This window comes from Lontra canadensis, unplaced genomic scaffold, assembly GCF_010015895.1.
Source record: "Lontra canadensis isolate GAN:19392208 unplaced genomic scaffold, GSC_riverotter_1.0 scaffold15, whole genome shotgun sequence".
NCBI lineage: Eukaryota > Metazoa > Chordata > Mammalia > Carnivora > Mustelidae > Lontra > Lontra canadensis.
In genome coordinates, this window is record NW_022631009.1 from 21,684,704 (window position 1) to 21,701,130 (window position 16,427).

At 50.1% G+C, this 16,427-nt stretch overlaps 1 protein-coding gene across 4 annotated transcripts in view; it reads right to left on the reverse strand.

Moving 5' to 3' along the window:
- MATN2 (matrilin 2) overlaps positions 1-16,427 on the reverse strand; it is a 132,618-nt gene that overhangs the window by 15,926 nt on the left and 100,265 nt on the right. For all 4 annotated transcript variants that reach the window (XM_032858634.1, XM_032858635.1, XM_032858633.1 and 1 more), the window contains exons 8-10: positions 15,898-16,020; positions 11,901-12,023; positions 11,484-11,606 (exon numbers count right to left, since the gene is read on the reverse strand). In XM_032858634.1, coding sequence (XP_032714525.1) covers positions 11,484-11,606; positions 11,901-12,023; positions 15,898-16,020 — 369 coding nt within the window. The remainder of the gene's footprint in view (positions 1-11,483; positions 11,607-11,900; positions 12,024-15,897; positions 16,021-16,427) is intronic.

A 16,427-nucleotide genomic window follows, 5' to 3' on the forward strand; every position in this document is an offset into this window, starting at 1 on the left:
ATCTGAGTGAGGAAGGGTCCCTGGAGGGTTTTGAGCAGTGAGGTCACATGAACTGGCTTTGTCATAAAAGGTGTACTCAGTGTGGGTGAGGTAGAGCATGGAGAGCTTGGAGAAACCTCTTCTAGGAAGCCCGGTGGCCCCGATCAGGATGGTGACAAATGTCAGACTGTTGGCTATATATTGAAGGTAGAGCCTACAAGCTTTGCTGATGGGTTGATTCGCAGAGGCCATCTTCATATGGATAAGAGAGAAGAAGCACGGGTGCCCGAGGTTGCAGGACAGAGCAAAAAGAAGGGCTTTGCCTCCACGGTGCTGGGGTGGCTTCTGTTTGTGACTCTGTGAAAACCAAGCTGATATTTTATTTTTTTTTAAGATTTTATTTATTTATTTGACAGAGAGAAATCACAAGTAGACAGAGAGGCAGGCAGAGAGAGAGAGAGAGAGGGAAGCAGGCTCCCGGCTGAGCAGAGAGCCCAATGCGGGACTGGATCCCAGGACCCTGAGATCATGACCTGAGCCGAAGGCAGCGGCCTAACCCACTGAGCCACCCAGGTGCTCCACCAAGTTGATATTTTAAAAGCCTGATACTGAGGCCACGGGGGAAGTGACTTCTTATAAGAACAATACACAATTCTGAGTCAACGCCATCATTTCAGACGGAGGAGAATTTGACAATGGATACACATTGAAGTTATGAAAGCGAGGCTCCAAAGTACATAATCACTTGTACAATCAGGCACAGACCATACACTTATTTCTAAGGCATTTTTGCAGTATTTCTTTTTGGAGGGGAGTCCTAAGAACCGCCCTGTGGATCAGTCAAGGCAACTGTTCTTATTCTCACTCACTGGGAGACTCAGGCTGGGGAAGGCTAATGGCTCGCCAAGATCAATTGCTAATAAGTGACAGCATCAGACTCAACAACATCAAACTCAACTCAATCTTCTGATAATAAATCCCATGTTTCCCGCCAACTACATTGCATTGCCATATGGTAAAGTAAGCCTTCAAACATGAAGGGAATTTTGCCCATCTTCTTTTGGGCAGATGTGCTGCCAAAATCTTTGAACAATGGGAAAATATTATGTTAACTAAAATTATAACTGCAGAAGAGAGTCAAAGCAGAGCTGGCCTGTCGTGTTTGCTCTGAACATGACTGACTTCTCCGGGCACAATCTAGACTCATTATTAATGCAGAACATTCCCCAGTGGCTTCGGTTGTTCCTCACATAGTGTTGAGTGGAAATACAATTGAGTGATCCACAATACAGACACCTGACTGGCTGTGGAGGTGAGCATTTTTTCCCCACCATGAATTTATATTAAGAATACTCCATTTTCCAACATAATAAAACAGCTGTAACTCTTTCAGGCCAGCCTTGTCAAGCCATAATCCAGATAGATACCCTCCCCCCACCCCCAACCCAGCACACCCTTTCTTTCTGGAGCTTCCCCCATGCCCTGTCCTGGCTCTGTCTCAGACTGTCATGGAGAAGAATGGCTAAATCTTGCCACACAGACCCTGAGCCATGGTGGTCTGCACCTGCACTGGCCAGATGCATCAGGAGCCTGCCAAGCCCAAAGCCACTGTCCACGTCACCCTTGGCTATGTACGATCACAGCAGCTCCCAGCCCAGAGTTTCTGAGTTCTCCCGAGAGCTCGTTCACATTAGCAGCTGTTTGAAATTTTATTGAGTGCATGCTTTTTTTTTTAAAGATTTTTATATTTATTTATTTGAGAGAGAGAGAGAGAGAGAAAGAGCAAGCACAAGCAGGGGGAGGGGCAGAGGGAGAGAGAGAAGCAGGCTACCTACTCAGAGGGGAGCCCGACGTGGAGCTTGATCCCAGGACCCCAGGATCATGACCTGACCCAAAGGCAGCTGCTTAACCGACTGGGCCACCCAGGTGCCCCAACTGGGTGCATGCTTTGAAAGCACAGGTGGAGTTTGGGTTTTTAATCTTTTCCCTCCTTGTCCCCTTAGAGCATCTAATAGGTTGGCCGTAGAGCAGTGGTGAGCTCTCCACCTCATGTGAACATTAGAATCACCGGCAGAGATATTTTTAAAGGCAGAACAGGCAAATGGTTCAAAATTCAAACACATTAAAGGGGATATGTCCCCTAAAGAGGGGTATCTGGCATCATCTACCAAAGTTACACAATGGACCTTTGACCCCGGAACTTCACTTCAGGAATTCTCTCCTATAGGTACCTGGCACCACAGGAAGGGATATACTTCAAGCTATTTGTGGCAGCATTGTTTGTAATAATGACAAGTGGGAAACAACCCAAGTGTCCGGCAACAAGGAATTAAGCAGCTGTAAAAATAATGAGAATGTTCTCTCTGTAAAGATCTGAAATCTTCAAAAAGTATCATTGAAGGAAGAAAAAAAAAGGCAGAGGATGGGCTATATAGAGTACAACATTTTTTGTGTGGGTAAGAAAAGGAGGAAATAAAAACATACACTTATATCTGCTTTTACTCACATAAAGAAACATGAAGGATAAATAATAAACTAATGAAAATGGTCTATTAGTTATCTGTTGCTGTGTAACAAGTTACCCCAAAACCTAGTAGCTTAAAACAACATTCATTATCTCACACAGTTTCTAGGGGTCTGGAATCCAGGAGAGGCTCAGCTGGGGAGTTCTCTCTCGGGATCTCTTATGAGTCTGGGGTCACGCTGTCAGCGGGGACTGTGGTGATCTTAAGGCTCTACTGGAGCTAAAGGATGTGCTTCTGAGCTCACTCACTTTTTTTTTTTTTTTAATTTTACTTATTTATTTATTTATTTAACAGAGAGATCACAAGTAGGCAGAGAGGCAGGCAGAGAGAGGGGGAAGCAGGCTTCCCGCTGAGCAGAGAGTCCGATGCAGGGCTCGATCCCAGGACCCTGAGATCATGACCTGAGCTGAAGGCAGAAGCTTAACCCACTAAGCCACCCAGATGCCCTTCACTCACATCTTTATTGGCCGACATCACTCAGTTCCTCACTGGAAGGAGGCTTCAGTTCCTCAGCATGTGGGCTTCTCCACAGGGCAGCTTATAACATGGCTTTCCCGAGAGCCAATGATCCAAGAAATGATTGAGAGGGCTCCAGATGGCAGCCACAGTGTCTCTTATAACTTAATTTGAGAAGTGACAAGCCATGGTTCTTTCCATATGCTATCGGTCACACAGACCAACAGTGAAGGAGGTGACCATACAAGTGTATGACTACCGGGAGATGAGGATCACTGGTGGCCATCTTGGAGGCTGGCTACCACCACTTACTGATAGGAAGGGAGGTAGGGAATAGGATAGGAGGGCAAGAGAGGGAGCAAAGCTTCTTTTTTTTTTCTTTTTTTTTTTTTTTAAGATTTTATTTATTTATTTCTTAGAGTGAGCACAGGCAGACAGAGTGGCAGGCAGAGGCAGGGGGAGAAGCAGGCTCCCCGCTGAGCAAGGAGCCCGATGCGGAACTCGATCCCAGGATTCTGGGATCATGACCTGAGCCAAAGGCAGCCACTTAACCAACTGAGCCACCCAGGCATCCCAGGAGCAAAGCTTCTTAATGTACATTTTTTCATATTGTTTTGAGTCTTAAACAATGTAAACCCCTTACTTATTCCTCTTTTTTTTTTTTTTTAAGAGAGATAGAGAGCATGTGCACATGGTGCAGGGGGCAGGAGGTGGGGCAAGGAAGAGGCAATCTCGTGACCCTAAGATCATGACCTGAGCTCAAATGAAGAGTCAGATGCTTAACCGACTGAGCCACTCTGGCGCCCCAACCCCTTACCTACTTCAAAAATAGGCCAAAATTTAAATAAAAATTCTTATGGGGAGCAAAGGATTTACAATGAAAAGTTTGCCTCTCTCTCACCTTTGACCCTCTACATCATCACTTTTAAAGCCCGCACCATCATTTAACCAGTGTTTTATTCAAGTGGGCATTTAGGCGGTGCCTAGTCTCCTACTATTATAAACATTATTGTAATGGATATTGTAGCGTATATAGTTTCACCTACAACATGAAGACCTATCTGAAAGATAAATATCTGGAAGCAAAAATGCCCAGTTAAAAGGTATGAACATTTAAAAGCTGATAAACATTTCCAAGTTGTCCTCTAACGAGGTTATACCAGTGTAAGATAGTCCTGGCTTCTGGGGGTCTAGGGTGCTTCCTGGGCATCTGGCTGTCTTAAAAGCCCCACAGATGATTCCAATAAACTACCTGGGGAGGGATGCTGGTGTTAGACCCAGACCTTATGCCAGAGACCTTCTCAAGCATCTAGATTACTCTGCGCCTGCACCACCAAGAACCAGACACCACTATCTTTCTCTTGAGCCGCTGCATCTACTGACTGGTTTCCACACAATTTTTACCCCCTCCAATTCATTCCCTCCCCTTGTCCTAAGTCCTCTTTTCAAAATGCACATCTTCTCACATCACTTCCACCCTCTGCCTGAGATCCTCAGAGTCTTTGGAAAAGACAGAATCCCTGACGCGTCCTCTGGGCCACCCTCCCCCAGCTGTGAGCACCATTGTTCAATGCGTACCTCAGTACCAAGCCGGGGGCCCAGCTACCACCATGGTCGTCGGCACAGCCACTTCTCTGCCTCTCCTTCCTCAGTCTCCCTGCCCTCCCCCCATCTCTTGAGGTCTTCCTGGACCTCCCCACACGGGGCCTCAAAGCAGCAGGCATCTGGCCCTCTGATACCACTGCTGTCACTGAACAGGGAGTCACCTGCTGGTTTGGGTCTTCACCTGTGCTCTCCCTGGGCTGTGCTCGCATGGGCTCTGATCAAGAGACCACTCGCTCACTCCGCCTGCCCTTTCCTCCTGCATCTCCCATTGCCCAGTGCAATACCGGGTACACAACAGGCCCTGTAAACACCTGGTGAGTAAAAGGAAACATTTCCTCAGGTTCCCACTCTGAAAGTTAAGGGTAACCAGACCCTCCACCCAGGGGTTTTGTGCAGGTTTTTTTTTTTTTTTAAGATTTTATTTATTCATCTGAGAGAGACAGAGAGAGCATGAGTAGGAGAGGGGCAGAGGGAGAGGGAGAAGCAGACTCCCACTGAGCAGGGAGCCCAGTGCAGGGCTCCATCCCAGGACCCAGAACACAACCTGAGCCAAAGGCAGATGCCTAACCATCTGAGCCACCCAGGCACCCTTTATTTTTCTTATTTTATTAAAGGTTTTATTTGGGAGGGGGGTGCACCTGGGTGGCTCAGTCAGTTAAACATCTGACTTGGCCTCAGCTTAGGTCTTGATCTCAGAGTCATGAACTCAAGCCCTGCATTGGGTGTGGAGCATACTTTAAAAAAAAAGAAATTATTTTTAAGTAATCTCTATACCCAACATGAGACTTCAACTCATCACCCCAAGATCAAGAGTCACATGTTTTACTGACTGAGCCAGCCTGGTGTCCCTAAGATTTTATTTTATCATTTTATTAAACATTTTTTTAAGATTTTATTTATTTATTTGACAGACAGAGATCACAAGTAGGCAGTGAGGCAGGCAGAGAGAGGAGGAAGCAGGCTCCCTGCTGAGCAGAGAGCCCGATGTGGGGTTCGATCCCAGGACCCTGGGACCATGACCTTAATGGCTGAGCCCCTCAGGCGCCCTGTGCAGATGTTTTAAATGAGAGCCCTGTGGAGGCTGGATGCTGGGGGGTCCTCACTCTCTCCCCAACACCAGCCTTGCAGAGCACACACTTCACATATGCTCAGCAAAATGTCCAGTTTCTATCAATCCCATCGAGGATGATCTGGGTCACTCATAAGTTAAAGAACCACATGTGGTAAATTAGAAAACGCCCAAAGTGTACTGCAGTCAACTTCCTGACCACAGGTTCTAGCTGCTTCCTCTTCAACCAAGAGGGAAACCAACTTGGAGTCAGCTTCTTCCCAGAGCCAGATGGTCCCCTACGGGAAAGTACTTCAGTGTTTCCAGAACAGGCAGAGGGAGCCACCATTCCTGAGTCATCATCATGGGGCGCCTTCAGCCCAGGGAGAACCGTCGGTACCCCAGCAAGGAGTTCATCCATTCAGCAAGTGTTTCTGGAGCACTGTGCTGAGCACAGTCCTCGTCTTGGGGCTGGAAGGGCCCGGGAGATTAACTGGTCCAACCCTTTATTTTAGAGCTGAGGAAACGGATGGCCAGAGAGGAGAAGTGACTTTCCCAAGGTCTCTGAGTCTGCCGAGGTGAACTGTGTCAGCTGTGCTGGGGACAAAGGTGGGATTAGACCACAAATCTACCACATTCGTGTTTTCTGGTCCAACAGCACATCCTAGCTCGGCAGAGTCTCCTCAGGCTGGGAGATTGTCAGAGGACAGAATCAAATCATTTCCTCGAAAGAGGCTGGGCCTCCAAACAGTATCATGTAACTCTAGAGGCCGTAGGTGGTCTGTCCCCCTGCTCCTCAGGTCCTGCTCTCCCCCGCTGCCCTCAAGCACTCGGTACTCAACACTCAGCACACTCACTCTCTGGGTTTCTGCATGCTGTTTCCTGTGCCTGGGAAGCTCTTCCTCTTCTGTCTTAGGCTGTTCTGGCTCCTATATCAAAATACCATAGACTGGGTGGCTGGTAAACAGCAGAAATTTATAGCCTCCGGTGCTGGAGGCTGGCATCTGAGATCAGGGTGCCAGCATGGTTGGGTGAGGACCCTCTTCCAGGCTGGAGACCTCTCCCTGTACCCTCACATGGTAGAAGGGACTGGGGGGGGGTTCTGCGGGATCCCCTTTATTAGGCCACTAATCCCATTCAGGAGAGCCCCATGCTCATGACCTGATAACCCCCAAAGCCCCACCTTCTGATATCATCACCTGTGGGAGTTAGGAAGTCAACATACGAATTTGGGAGGATAGCAACACTCAGTCCATCAAACCCTCCATCTCTGGCTAGCTCACTCCTTCAATCTCCAGATGTCAGATCGACCATCTCCTTCTCAGGAAACTTTCTCTAGACTAGCTGAGGGTCCCTCGGCCCCACACCCCTGGGGCGCCTCTTCTTCCCATATCACATGAAAGGTTTTTAATTTCCTTCTTCCCTGAGAAACTTTAAACTCTCATCAGGGCAGAAACAGAACCGGCATCCACCCCAGGGAGGCAGGCTCAGTGCCCGGCACGACGTGCCCAGCACGCTGCAAGTTCAGGATCAATATCTGTGAAGAATGAGAGCAAACGGACTGAGAGCTTAAGGAGGTGCCTGGACTCAAATCCAGAGTCTAGACTGAGGACAAACTACCGAGAAACATCACTTAAATAAAACAGAGGAGGAGATACGAAAATCTCAGGAGGCAGGAAGAACACATTTTCCCTCCAGGAGAAGAAAGCACTTCCTTTCATCCTTAAGGAGGTAGGTCCATGCCTTCCCTTCAGCCCCCATCTTGAAGGGGATCTACAATCTGGGATCAGGATGATTACAGGTTTCAGGACAAAGCAGGGGTGTTCAGGACCCACATCCCACGGGCCTGCACGCTGACGGAGACGGCGGCGCTCCCATCCAGATTCCAGATCCGATGAGTCATGGATGTCTGTGGCATGGCCACGGCTGGATCATGTGTTCCGTGGTCTCGCACCTCTGTGGTGCTGACAGACAGCAATCCTGTGTCTGCGGCTCCACGTAGGAGGTTGTGAAAACCAGCCCAGCCCCAGAGGGAGAAAGCCACCGTGGCCTGCCAGGAGGGTAATGAGGGCCCGGAGATAGAATTACACCATTTGGGGGCGTTTCTTATAATAAAACTAGGGGCAGCTAATCATTCTCTAACTCTGTAATGGCTTTTGCTCAGACAACCCCAAAAATGGCTGAGCTGAGTCGTCCCCTTAGAGGGCACCTCACTCTGGGCACAAGGTCCCGAATCAGGGGACCCAGGTTCTGGTCCTGACTGTGCCGCTGACCCTCAGGCCCAGCTTGGAGGCACCAGTTCCCTTCCTGGGCTTGTTTCCCACCAAAGAAATGGAAGACCTCGAAGCTTCCTTCTGCTCCTGTAATGTGAATACACTGAGGGTGAAGGTGGTCTTCTCCCCTCACTCCACGCTAAGGACTGAATTGTGTTCACCTCCCCGCTACCAAATTCATACTTTGCAATCCTACCCCCCAGTGTGGGGGTTTTGGGAAATGAGATCTTTGGGAGGTAAGGAGGTAATGAGTTACAGATGAGGTGGGGACCCCATGATGGGATTAGGGTCCTTAGAGCTTGTTCTTGTCCCCCCACCCCCCGCCCTCCAACTACCACCATGAGAAGATGCAGCAAGAAGGCAGCCATCTGCAAGGCAAGAAGAGGGTTCTCATCAGAACATGACCATGCCGGCACCTTGATTTGGGACTTCCAGCTTCCTGAAGGCTCCCTGTAGCGGCTGGACAAGGATTCCCAGTGCTCTGTGGCTTGTGGTCCATATTCCTGTCAGCACCCTGCCCTTGCCAGAGTCTGACAGCAGCCTCTGGGGCTCATGAGTCTGACTTCTCCCAGGGCGGCCCATCTCTACGGCCCCTCCGATGGAAGCAGGCCCAGCCCTAGGACGTAGGTCTCTAAGGCAAGGTGCTACCTCAGCCATTGCCTCACTGCAGGGCAGTCTAACGGTGGGAGGAAAGCTAGGGTTTAAAGCAGTTTACAAGTTCCCCCAAACATTTCAAATTTGTCTCTCCCTGTGCCACTTGGCAACCCTGACGGAGAGGCAGAAATCATCATTCCAAGTTGACAGTTGAGCAATCTGATCCAGAAAGGGTCAAGTCTTTTGGCCAGGGTGGAAGCAGCAATATTTAAACCCAGTCTCTGGGCTCTTAGTTTAGTATTCTTTTGACTCTGTCACATCATTTCTCAGATCTGTGCAAAGGGTAGCGTGGGGTGAGAGGGCAGAGAAGACACACCCAGTGGGCTGGCAGCGGGAAGTTCTCCATGGGGAATGTCATCTACAGGCAGGGTTTCCACCAGCAAGGCTGGGAAGGGAAGGCAGGCTAAATGGAGAAAGGACAGCCTGGAGGTACAATGGCCACTCAGAGAATAATGGGACTTATCCTCTTGAGGAACTGGAGGGATCAGGGAAGACCTGGGGTGGGGCTCAAGAGGTGGAGGAAGGGATTCTCTGACATTGCCAAGTTGAGAAATGCAACTGGAACTTTCTTTGGGGGACAGTGGGGAGACACTGAAGGCTGCTGCACAGGGAGCAGGGCCTGTGCCTGGTGCCACAGGAGAAAAAGACAGATGGTCTCTGACCATTCACTCTCTCACTCAATGAACTTGGTTGAGCATCTCCTATGGGCCAAGCCTGGGAACTCTGACACAGAACAAGACTCAGCATCACCCCAGGAGCTGGCACCCTAGTGGACAGTGGGCTCTGTGCACATCCAGCCTGCGGAGTCTTTCCTGATGCCGGGACACCCTTGCAAAAGTCTACCTCAGGGAAGTCACCAGGAGCTAGAAGGGGAGGAGGCCTCTCAGCTGCAGCTTCTATAAGACACTACCTCATTCCCCTCCCCACCGTAGCCAAAGTCTGTGCATCAACCCCACAATGCAAGTCTCTTGGGGAGAACCTACAATCACAGTTTGGGGGCCAAGGACATGAAGAAGGGAGGACAGGCTTCATCCCAGCAGCTGGAGAGCCCAGGGTGCCTGCAGGTGGATGGAGGTAAAACAATGCCCACATAGTTTCAGGGCCCTGGGAATGTGGGTCTGCCCTCTATGCTTCAGAGAACCTTCTGGAAAGTGAGTGAAGTGTTCTTCAGGCCACCTGCTATCAAGGCTCTAAGAGGAGGCTGCCTGTCTAAAGAGTAAAGGACACCCTCACACACTGAGCCGGGCCTGGCTGGCCCGTGGCAGGCTCCCCCCTTCCCCAGCACAGCAGATTGTTCCAAAAAGTTGGAGTCATGTCGTCAGGCTCTTTGTCAACTGGCACAGAGCTGGGAAACATAGCCCCCAGTTAACGATGGCCACACTGAAAACAAAGCCTATTATTACAGGACAGGGCGGCTGAATCATCCCAGGGCAAACAGACAGCCTTCGATTAGGGGAAGAGTTCCCATTCATTTCTTTATGAATGGGAACCACCATTCTCAGAGGATAATTCTGACCTATCTGATCATCTCAGAAGCCTTCAGAGTCACAACCACATATAAATAGATACACATCAAAATTCACTTCTGATTGCACTGCACTTAAACGGGCAAAGGTGCAACATTTAAAAGTGTCAGAGGCCTCACTCCTATGGACCTGGGTGAGGAGGGACGGGCATGCGACCGTAAGGGGCCGTGTTTGCTGGGAAGGGCTGTGAGAATTTCTTAGACACCCTCCAGCCAGCTAATAGTGGGCTCTTGATAATCACAGTAAGGTGTGGGGCGGGACGGTGTGGGGAGCAGAAGTCGGTGGGGGGGGGGTAGACAAAGGAAGGACACGAATAATCCAAGATGATGGAAAATTAAAGCAAACCAATAAAAAACCATTCCTCTGGCTCTGGCATGCAGTCCCACGCAGATGCAGTTCCCCACGCCCACCCTCCTTCTGCACCCCAACGCCCACCCCCTCCCCGTGCCAGTGGCAGTAGCCGCAGGCCAGCCACACAGGGATGACCCATCCACGAGAATCTATCGCTAACTAGGAAAACGTTATCTCGCCATCTGCAGGGAGGGGCGCACTGCAGCTCAGCCACGCACGTGAAAGGCCACTATGGTACCCGCAGTCAGGGAAGTTCCCTGTCACCAGAAAGACCAGCAGGCTAGGGGGAAGGACAACTGTAGCCCTTTCCCTCCATTTCTGACGCCTTCTGTCAAAATAACTATTTTTTCCGTCTTTACCTTAGTCCACTGGGAGTGCAGGGCAGAAAACACAACATTCTCTAGTGAGAGAGGGAGATCTAAGGGCCAATTTTTTTTTTTTAATTAATGGAACAGGGGGGCGCCTGGGTGGCTCGGTCATTAAGCATCTGCCTTTGGCTCAGGTCATGATCCCATGGTTCTGGGATGGAGCCGCACATCGGGCTCCCTGCTCAGCAGAAAGCCTGATTCTCCCTCTCCCATTCCCCCTGCTTATATTCCCTCTCTCACTGTCTCTCTTTGTCTCTGTCAAAGAAATAAATTAAAAATCTTTTTTAGATAATTAATTAATTAACTAATGGAACAGGAATTGGGGCTAGCTGCAAGGATATATGTGCTCAGGAATCATCACTGTCAACCTCTCCATCTGCTGACAGATTATGTGGTTGGGGGAAGGAAGTTTTCTCAGGAGCCTCCCCTTCTCCCAAGACTGACTTCTATGGAGTCCCACAGACCAAAGCTGGGACCCACTCCTTTAACAGAGGGAGCCTTAGACTCCTGACTCAACCTGAGCTGCGGTTTCCCTACAAGGGGGACTCCACAGTGGGGAGAAGCACTAGGGCTCAAATCACTGAACGAGGCCTTTAATGCCCACTCTCACAGGCCCAGCAAAACCCTGCCTGGCTCTGCGCTCTACCCACAGCTGGCCTGTGCCAAGTCCCGCTTATCGCCGGACCCAGAGAACTCACTGGCACAGGTCTTCCCGTCCCCTCGGAGCACATGTCCCTCGGGACACTGACAAGCAAAGGACAGGTCCGTGTTGACGCAGGCGTATTCACAACCGTGGTCGCTCAGCAAGCAATAATCCGCCCCTGCAAAGCCAGACAAACAGGTGAGATGGGCTTGAAGGCTCTGGGCTCCTGAGGATGGCCATCAAGGGACCCCCGTCTTGTCTGTCTGCCCCGCTCACCCCACAAAGTCATGCAGTCTGCTCCCCCACCCCTCAAGGGCATGCAGCCCCTGGACGTCCGCCACCATCAGTCTCCAGAGCACAGAAAAGGCCAGCGGACCGGGAGGGCCCTGAACCACCCTCCTCTGAGGCGGCCATGTTTTTTACTCCCATTGCAAAGATTTTCCACAGAAGAGAAGCATAGCGGGGGGCTTACTGGAGCAGGTCTTGAGGTCCTCGTTGATGAGGAAGCCTTCCGAGCACTGGCAGACATAGGAATCCTCCGTGTTCAGACACAGTTGCTCACAGCCATGCTCCTGCTGTGCACAGTGATCCACTCCTGCATTTGTCACACAGGAAAACACAAAATAACCCGACAATAAGGCTCACCAGCTGCGGGCATTAAAAACACCTACTCCTGGGGCGCCTGGGTGGCTCAGTGGGTTAAAGCCTCTGCCTTCGGCTCGGGTCGTGATCCCAGGGTCCTGGGATCGAGCCCCGCATCAGGCTCTCTGCTCAGCAGGGAGCCTGTTTCTCCCTCTCTCTCTCTGCCTGCCTCTCTGCCTGCTTGTCATCTCTGTCAAATAAATAAATAAAATCTTAAAAAAAAAAAAAGAGTAAAAAAAAAAAAAAACACCTACTCCTGTGTGGGGGTAGAGGGGTGGGGTCCTAGGAGCTATTGACTTCATTGGCATCACAAAGAACACTGCTGGAAGGTTCCATTCCACCTGGTGCAACGGGCCTCTGGAAATTCAGCCTTGTTTGCTCGTTCTCGCATTTCTGTGTTTGAGGAGTGAAGTGTCTACACCTCCCGTGTTAGGGTTGGTGACAGCAGCACTTTGTGCCAGGGCCTTGGTGCCCTCATCTACAGTCCCCAGGACCACAGGCAGGTGTGAGTCCTATCTCAGAGAGGAAATCGAGGTTCAGAGAGGCCCAGCTGCTTGCCCAATGCCACACAGCTTAAGAATGAGGGCGGTGGCGTCACACGAGCTGGGCTCAAATCCCACTGATACCACTTCCTAGCCAGGCAGTGCTGGGCTTCCCCACCTGAGAAGTGGGGATGACGACGGCTGCTTTCTTAGAGGAACGTGGTGAGGAGAGGACCTGACACAGGTACGGCCCTCAGACTAGAGCTTGCACAGGGTAATCGCTGAGGGGAAGCTTACTAAGTATTGCTGGGAAAGAACTAATGGTAAAGTTTCATTTTTCTCTGAAAATGACACAGAAAAAGTGTTTTCATCCCCCCTGCCCAGGACACCCAGATGCAGGAAACAACCCAGAGCCACAGGCTACCTGTGTGGCCGATCCTGGCGCCCGAGCCCAGCACAGCTGGCCCCGCTGGGCAGTGAGCAGCGAAAGACAGTGAACACAGAGCTGTGGCGAGCGGCTCCCACAGACAGCCCCACAGGCTGCCTCCCAGATTTCCTTGATGGAGAAAACGCATATCCAGGGACTGGAGACACATTGAAGGCCTTGTGCCGGGCCTCTGGCTCCGCAGAAGGGCCCAGGATGGTGCCTTCTGGAACATTCCACTATTGGATGCGCCTACTGCAAACTCTTGCAGGATCTCAGGGGCCAGAAGCCCGGATTCACATCTTGGTTCCACCGTGAACCAGTCATGGGACACTGGGAAAGTTACTTAATCCTTTGGTGCCATAGTTTTCTTGTCTTTGAATAGGGATAAGGCTGTAGATGTCTCCTATGGCTACAGTGACGATAGAGTGAGTGGGTGCCTGGAAAGGGCTCACCACAGGCTCAAGGAGTATGCACCTCGTAAGGGCTTGCTGTCATTAGGGCTGGGGCTCCCTCAGTACTTAAGGGGAACAGGTTACCATGGCCTTCTTTGAGAACTCCTAGGAAGAAATGGTTTGGTTTATACTCTCTCTTTTTTTTTTTTTAAGATTTTATTCATTTATTTGACAGATGAGATCACAAGTAGGCAGAGAGGCAGGCAGAGAGAGTGGAGAAGCAGGCTCCCTGCTGAGCAGAGAACCTGACGCGGGTCCCCATCCCAGGACCCGGGGATCATGACCCGAGCCGAAAGCAGAGGCTTTAACCCACTGAGCCACCCAGGCGCCCCTGGTTTATACTCTCTTGAAGCAAAGCGGTCTTTCTTATTTGATCCAAGAGACAGTATGGCCCAATCTCTTCTGGGGCCCATTCTGAGCCCTGCTAGGTTCCCTCAAGGCAGGCTGGGAGAGAGGAACAGGCATGGCCCCTAGGGCTCTAGGTGGGCTCCATCAGATTGTGCCAGGTCTGTCCTGGGACACTTGAGAGGGCGGTCAGCTGGCTGACCCCTCACTCCCGGAAGAAGGCAGAATGTACCCAGATCCATCTTTACCAGGGCATCCCCTGCTCCCCACAGGCTTCTCATCAGGACTCGGAGATTTCCAGAGGCAAGTGCAGAGCAGCACTAACTTTCTGGTTCAAAAGTTCTTTGACCTCCGAGATCAGTCCTTAGAAAGCCTACTGGAGGCACTTTGTTCCCTCTAGAGACTGAAGGGGCACAAGTTTTCCTGAGGATTGCTCTATACCTAATACTTCATCTGTGAAATTTCCCCTTCTGGCAGTCTGAGGTCCAAATGTTCAACAGCTGCTCTGTTCTCATTCACAATCTCTCTCTGTCCACAAAGCCGGAGCAGATGTGCGGCCTGCCGGGTAGAGAGCCGCACAAAGGGCCCCTTCTGTGCCGGGCCATGTCATGGAGCCCCTCTCCCAGTGGAGCAGGGTCACAGGCCCCCACAGCAGCGCTCATGAGCCCCCACCCCCGCTGGCCTGGACCAGTGGAGACTGTGCCTCATAAACCATGATGGAACCTTCCAGCTGGCAAAGCCTGCAAGTTTCCATGCATTGACATCACCAAATGGAGATTTGTTGTGCCTCTTACACAAGAAAATTAAGAAAGGCTTCACAAAAGTCCCATATTTCCCAGCTCCGCCCTCAGACCAGCTCTGTGGTAGCCCACGTACTTTCTGAGGTCTGTCCCTTTTGGCCCCTTGTCCTAGCCTGCAGCCACACTGGTCATTCTCCCAGGCTCCGTGGTCATAATGAATGATGATCTTTCATTGTGTTTTCCTTGTGCCAGGCCCAGGATAAGAGACTGAAATGGTCCTGCTTATTCCCCTTAAAAACTCAAGCACATCATTACTGCTACTATTGTCACTTCTTTAAACAGAAGGGAAAATCAAGGCTTAGCAAAGTTATATACCTTGCCTGGGAACACATGTCTGGTAGGTAGTCGTGCTTGGATTTTAGATTCCAGCAGGTCTGGCTTAATCAGTGCTCTCAACAGCGAAGACTAATATTAGCTGATATTTATTGAGCGCTCATTAATATTTAGTAGCACTTTGAAACATTTCCTCAGTTTCCTACTCTGAAAATTAAGGATAACCAGACCGTCCAACCAGGGCTTTTGTGCAGATGTTTTAGCAGCACTTTTCTTTTTTTAAATTTAAATTCAATCAATTAACACATGGTGTATTATTGGTTTCAGAGGTAGAGTTCAGTGACTCATCAGTCTTCTACGATGCCCAGTGCTCATTATACCACATGCCCTCCTTAAAGTCCATCACCCAGTTACCCCATCCCCTTACCCCCCTCCCCTCCTGCAACCCTGTTTGTTTCCTATGATTAAGAGTCTGTTATGTTTTGTCTCCCTCTCTGATTTAGTCTTGTTTCATTTTTCTCTCCCTTCCTCTATGATCCTCTGTTTTGTTTCTTAAGTTCCAATTATGAGTGAGATCATATGATAATTGTCTTTCTCTGATTGGCATATTTTGCTTATTTTGCTTATCTCTTATGACATATTTGGCTTATTTTGCTTAGCATAATGCCCTCTAGTTCCATCTACATCGTTGCAAATGACAAGATTTCATTTTTCTTGATGACCGAGTAATATTCCATGGTGTATACATACCCCACCTTCTTTACCCATTCATCTGTCCATGGATGGGCTCTTCCCATAGTTTGGCTATTGTGGATATTTAGAAGCACTTTTCTAAGTGCTTTATACGTATTGATTCTTTTAATCCTCATAACCCGATGCTGGAGGTGGGTAGCATGTCCCATTTTATGGATGATGAAACTGAGGCAAGGAAAGGTAAGCCAGTCGGACCATTAGGCCCTTAGGAGACCTAGCAGCTTCAGAAGTGAGCCCCAGGGAATACGTGTGAACCACGCCCTCCCATCCGAACCGCCCACTCCAGCACACTCACGGCTGCAAGTCTTGCCATTGGGGTCCAGGGTGTAGCCCCGGCGGCAGCGACAGTAGTAGCCTTCCTCCGTGTTGATGCATTCGTGCTCACAGCCTGGTTTGTTCAGCGCACAGTAGTTGATCCCTGAGGGGAGAAAGGGCTCTCCTGAAGGTTCTGAGCTTCTCCCACGGCTGTGCGGTCAGCCCCTCACGGCACATACTCAGTAAACAAGGCGCTCTACAGGACAGAGAAGACAGCTCTTGCTCTCCGGGAGCTGGTTTGAAGGAGAACCTGGGATCAGAAGTCTGGATTCCTCCAGCTTGGGTCTTCCTGCCTTTTGATAACCAAAGTCTGGTGAAATGAGTTTAGGACCATAAACCCTAGCCTGTTCCTTCACGAGAAAGAAACACCCAGAAAATCTACTTAGTCTTTCCTTCCAGTTAACCTGATCACTAGGGCTCAAAGCAATGATATCTGACAATGAGATTGAACAGCACAAGGCAGAGCCAACAAAAGTTCATCATGCAAAACACATCCAGCTCTCTAGGGGA